General features: G+C 33.3%; 1 protein-coding gene across 1 annotated transcript; it reads left to right on the top strand.

The window, feature by feature from the left end:
- Positions 1 to 132: 132 nt before the first annotated feature.
- LOC127807253 (transcription initiation factor TFIID subunit 8) lies at positions 133 to 1,758 on the top strand. The gene has a single exon (XM_052344951.1). The coding sequence runs from the start codon at positions 271 to 273 to the stop codon at positions 1,096 to 1,098; it is 828 nt and encodes a 275-aa protein (XP_052200911.1). The 5' UTR covers positions 133 to 270; the 3' UTR covers positions 1,099 to 1,758.
- The last annotated feature ends 4,638 nt before the right edge of the window (positions 1,759 to 6,396 follow it).

Raw genomic sequence — 6,396 nt, 5'->3', positions numbered from 1 at the left:
TCAGAAAAGTTTTAAAAAATAAATTTTAATAAATATAATAAGTATAATTTGAGTGCAATTAGACCTTAGTCACAGGTCATGACGTATAAAAATATCAGAAACAGCAACGGAGGATGCACTACATAGCCTGGTCTGGCGGTTAACAAATATTGCGGGTAAAACTCCTTGACCCTGGTTGGGTTCTTGTGGCGACGCGTTCGAAACTCGGGATCAACACCTAGGGTTTGTGAGTGAAGTGAGCCGAACGACCTCTGTTTTCCCCCTTCCGCCATGAAATCCCAAACCCTAACAATGAGAAAAGAAGAAGAAGAAGCCGAAGCCGATGCTAGCCAGCCGGAGTTCGCCTCCGCCATCACCAGAGTCGCGGTGGCGCAGATCTGTCAGTCGGTGGGCTTCAAGGCGACGCAGAGCTCGGCCCTCCGGACTTTAACGGATGTCGCCGGCAGGTACCTACGCGCGCTGGGGGAGTATGCCACCGCCTCCGCCGCCTCTTCTGGCCGGACCCAGTCCAACCTCTTCGACATCGCGCTCGCCATCGAACACCTCAGCTCCGTGCAAGGCTTTCCCGGCGCCTCTGTCGTGAACCGGCCCCTCGTGGCCTCCTCCACCCTCTCCGATCTCGCCGAATTCGTGAAATACACCGATGAAATCCCCTTCGCGAAGCCCATTCCCCGCTGTCGCCCGCCTGTTAATGCGCCTCGCGGTCCTCCGGATCCGGCGAATTCCAGGCCTTTGCCTCCGCATATTCCGTCGTGGTTGCCGCCGATTCCGGACATCGGCACTGACGAGACCGCCATTATTAACAGTAAAGAGAACCTAGAACTGGAGACGAGCATTACTACCGTTACTGGTAAAGTGGATGAGACAAAAAGGTGGGAGTTGCCGGAAAAGCGGGGGAGAGTGCGATTTAGGATGGGTTTGGGTGCAGGTTCGGAGCGTTTTGGTGTGGGTACGAGGAGTGGAGTTTGCAGAGGAGGGAAAAGCGTTTCGCCATGCCAAACTAGTATTAGCAGCAGCACCACCACCACCACTATTGATGCAGAAGGAAGAGACCATAGCAACAAGAAGAAGAGCACTGCCATTGTTGTACATCAATAGGCCGAAACAGAAAGATAACATCCCAACAGATAGGCCGTTGTTTCTGAACTTTCTCGGTGGTTTCGGAATACTTTTACATCCCCAAAAATCCTAGTGAAGTTTGGTGTACGAGGTTTGTGAACTAGCGCGCCAAAATACAGATGAATGTGACGATTTAGGAAGTTCAAACTGAGGGCAATGGCATGTATTTGTGAATTTGCAGCAGCTATTTACCATGGCCTCGCAGACTGTAAGTTGAATTTTCTCAAACAATCCTTCGGAATTTTCTTATGATCTGCTTTCGATTGGAAGAAAGCTGAATTCTGGGGTGAGATCAACTGGGAAGCTGTATCCCGAGGTTATCTGCGCACTGATTTGGCTTATTTTTGGCCTAGACCTAGAGGACGCAAGCATCTTCAATGTCAATGGTGCATTTGGGCATTGAAGCGATGTACTGGGTTTTTGGTGCTCGATCAGCAGTTTCTGTTGCCTGTTGGAGCTATTAGACTGGATTTGGGGGCTTGAACAACGGTTTCTATCAATGGTAAGGCTGCACAAAAAGACGACTCTCTACTGTACTGTGTGAGTTGAAAGTCAGTGTGGTTTCTGATCTCTAGAAGAAGTTTTCTAAGGGTGCTTTTGATTGCAAACTTGGGTGAAAATAAAATATTTTTTAGATAATTAATTGTATATAATTAAATTTCAAATAAAATATCAAGTGAAGGTATTTGATTAACTTAAATTTTTACATATAAATTATTATATTTTTTTAATTTTAATGTTTGATTTTCATACATATAAATATATATATATGTGTGTATATATATATATAAATATGGCTGTAAGTCAACGGTGGTTTGATGTTGACGATGATCAAGAAGAAGACGGAGATGGTGCCTCTAGCAGGGGGTGACATGCGAATATAAATCGAAGGCGAAAGAAGGTCGAATTGGAGCTTAGCTTCAATGAAGACGACGATGAAGATGAAGGGGAAGGGTGGTCGTCACTGCTGCCGTTGCCGAACTTCCCCTGTCGCCATCGTCATTCACTTCTCGATCACTACCTCTCGCTCGCCTTCTCGTTCGATCGCCATCTCTTGCTCAAACCACAGGCCGAGCTTCCCCTCATTCTCAAGATCATTGACTACATTTCTCCTTTTCCTTGCGATTGTCGACCATTCTTTTTCTTCTCTGTCAAATCAAGGCTTCGAATGATTTACAGGAAGACTTGGGTTGATTTTACATTTCTCTATAAAATCTATTCCAACCCCTCAAGACCAAAAAAAAAAATTAGTAAAAGTGGGAAATGGGCTTCACATGACTCAAAAGTAAAAAAATAATTTTCCTGTCAAATTTAACTAATCAAATACCTTCAAAGCTAAAATTTAGGTATAAATTGATCATTTTTCATAAAAAAAAAAATGAGGCCATGGTTTCTTTGAATTTGTGTTTGGGTAGTATGCTTTGCACAAAGGCTAATGGAGATGGGAGAAATGTGATGCCAATCACTACTATTCTTGCGATTTTGGATGGGTTATCATGTGGGTTGATATTTTCGTGTTGTAAAATTTTTTTAAAAATTTAAAAGCTTAAAATAATTTTTTAGATTAAAAGATATAATTTTTTTATACATAGGAATTCTATACAAACGCACAAATTATATAACTTTGATATTTAAAAATCTCTTTAAATATTAAAAATATAAAAAATATTTATTAATAAGGAATTTTAATTGTAAAATAATTTTGAAATATTAGAATAAATAATTATGTATAAAAAATTATATATTCAAAAATAAATACAAGATAATCGTTATCTATAAGGGACATCATTCATAATAATTTTAGTCCCAATTTGACTAGGAATAATAATCAAATTAAGTGTTATTTATAAAAAATCATAATTTTGAATTAATTAAGAGTATTTCATATTTTTCTAGAAATAAACACACTTAATTTAAAAAATGTAAGTTTTTTATACTGATTTCAATACACATTTTATCATTTTTAGTATCTGACTTAAGTATTAGAGTGTTTGCGCGAGAACTTTCTAGCATCCTCTAATTATTTCATTTTTACAAATTCATATGACTTGAATTGCGACAAGATATATCATTCTTATTAAATATTTGTTTATTTTGAGCATTAATTCATAGTTACTTATATGAATCATATGCATTGTATGTATAGTACAGATTGTCTTACAAATACATAATTGGTATGCATAGCCCATATTGGTTGTTTGTCTAAGAAAAGGAGTAATACTTAAAAACCCTGATTAGTATTTGTCGATGTTCAATTTTAACCGATCATGATTCGTTTTGGCCCGTGGTGAGTGAATTCGAAATGCCAAGAAGAAGAAAACAAAAATCTTATATATCAGTGAACACAAGCAATTTTCACGTGGTTTAGTCAGAACGATGTATACTCCATGATCGCAGTCTGATTATTCTTTCAGAATGGCGTTATCTAATAATTCTCCTTGCCCCCTTATGATATATTTGACTCATATTTATAATAAGGAACATTTACAATTTGGATAAAATATAGAAATATAAATATGATATAATGGGGGATAAATAGTCTTTATTATTTGCAAAAAATCGGGAGTGAGATCCTCATTTCGATGAGTATGGTCCGTTTCAGATAAAGTAAGTGAGCCATGCTTCTGGTTGTTTAGCGACTTTGTCATCTATGCGAGCTAGATGTTTTTTAGGCTAACGAGCTGATCGGTCTAACGAACTGGGGTTTTTATTGAAAGCTCGTTAGGTCGATTGCTGAGAGCTCACTAAGAACTTTGCCGGAAACTCGTAAGGAGCTCGTTTTATGAGTTTTGAATTTCGATGGTGTATAAGCTTTATTTGACGAGGTTGCCTGACCTTTCTAGGTTCCGAGCAATTGGGTCAGCCTATTGGATTAAGTCTGACTCGTAAGGAATGGTGCAGGAAATACATATAACAGTATTGTTGTGATGATCTTATTTTAATTGATTTGAAAATTATTTGATTTTTTACTTTTGTTTTTCTTTTATGAAGCTTCAAATTATTGTTTTCCCACCACAAGGAAAAAATAAAATAAAATTATGAGATGAATTTTTTTTTTCTTTTTTTTTGGTTGCGTCATCCACTTACTTTAGTGTGGATAAATTGGTAGAAAGATTTGCTCAAAAGGAAGGCCTATTTAATTATAAAAATTATTTGTTAGTTTTAATTTTACACCTAAATATCTTTTTGCATTTTATATTCCGAACAACGACAATATTTATTTTAGAAAAAAATTTAAAACATATTTAGCTTCATAATATATTTTTTTATTTTTCACAAAAAAGAGGGACTTATATTTACTATTTATGTTGGATTGTTGTCATCATACCATCTCGCCATCCCATCATTTAGAATGGACTTGTCCCAATTTATAAGGATGATAAACTTATATTTATCGTAAAAAGAGAGATAAGGAGATAAAAATTTACAATTATTATATTTATCTTTAGTGGCTATCATCTCTTCCATTTAGATCATTCGTAATTTAAGATTTTAAATGTTATTATCGTCGCAATTACCATCACACTGGCATCACTATTATTGCCAATATCATCACAATTGTTGATCATTTTCTAATGTTGAACGAGAGTTAACAAATGGTAGGAAAATTATAGTATAATATTAAATTTTAAGAATATTTATTATATTTTTTCAAATATTAAAAATATAATTTTCAATTAGGATAACCCTCATAAGTACAACTTTAATTTTTCTCTTATTAAAACAGTTCAACTTGCATGTGGAATTTGTCACATGGTAGCTTTTTAACTATTTTTTCAATGCCACGTGGCAACTCTTCATTAACTCATTTTCACTTAAAATATTTATTTTCTATTTTTTCATGTTTTCCTTGCACATTGAATTTATAGTAAAAACAAATACTTTAAATTAAAATTTAAGTATTTGAAATTTAATTTTTAAAAGGTATCATTCAAATTAACATTCCCAAATATATCTCATACTAATTTTAATTTGAAATTATTCCATTGGAAACTTTTACATTTAAAATTAAATTGTTTGGTAAGTGAGTTTATAATTTATGTATTTCAAATTAAAAATTTTAAACTATATTACTTAAAATTAACGTATCCAGATTTACAGGAAAAAAATTAAAATTAACATATCCAGACATGTTCTATGAAAATTTTAAATTGAATTGCCAAAATTTGAAATTATTTAGCTTCGTTTAAATTTTAGCTAAAAGAAAAAATAAAGACTAAGCTAAAATTATCAAACGTTACACGATTAATCTTTATTTTAATATCTTAAATTTATATTTTTAAGGATGAAATACATTGACCATCCATGAGATTAGACAAAACTCTTACCATTTTTAATTTATTTTAAAAAATTATAATCGTTATCTTCGATATTCAAACATGAATATAATTCCTTTGTATCTTTAAACCAATGGTTAATTTTTTTCAACTTGGCCGAGATGCCTTATCGATACTTTTTTCTTTTATCTTTATTCATTATCTTCATATTTGATAATATAATTAGCAAAGGTGGGTTCATTTTTTCTTAATTTGATCTTCAATTAACTCAACAATATTAAATATAATTATAATAACGTAATAGCTGAGGTTAATGGTTAGAGTTTCAACTTCAGTGAAATATTATGTCGTCTACATCAATGGCCGATTTTAAGGGGTTGGGAGGTTCTACACCATTATTAATTTGAGGTTATTTTAAAAAATAATAATTTTTTTTTTTTATTTTCATTTTTTATAATTATTTTTCTTTATCTTTTTAATTATCAATTAAAAGTAAAAAATTTGTGAGCAGTAGCCTATTTTTTGTATAACAAATAGGGTTGGCTTTTAAAAATTTCGTGGGATCATAGACATAGGTTTTAATGAAGTTTTTCTTAAGTCAACCCTAATTATGTCGGTCAACATAATATTTCTCTAACGCAGCCAAATTCAATGGAGGGCATAGGCCTCATTTCCTCATCTCATACTCATCTCATGCATGTTTGACACGGGCAACATAAAATGTTGTTTGACGTGGGCAACAAATCAACTTTGTTTAGCTCCAATCGTTTATTTATTTTATCTTTTTTAGATTTCTCTATTTTCAATACAATTCATTTTTTTTATTCTATCCATCAATTTATACTAGTGGATCACCTATACGATGCATGGATATCGTAAAAATATATATATATATATATTAAAGTGAAAGTTATATAATTTAGTAGTTACAATAAATGAAAATCACAATAAAAAAGTAAAAAATAAATAAAATAATCGTGTTACAATCATGAAAATACAA

Source organism: Diospyros lotus, chromosome 8, assembly GCF_014633365.1.
Source record: "Diospyros lotus cultivar Yz01 chromosome 8, ASM1463336v1, whole genome shotgun sequence".
Taxonomy (NCBI): Eukaryota; Viridiplantae; Streptophyta; class Magnoliopsida; order Ericales; family Ebenaceae; genus Diospyros; species Diospyros lotus.
Note: the sequence above shows the minus strand (reverse complement) of the source record. Positions and strands in the feature narration are given on the sequence as shown.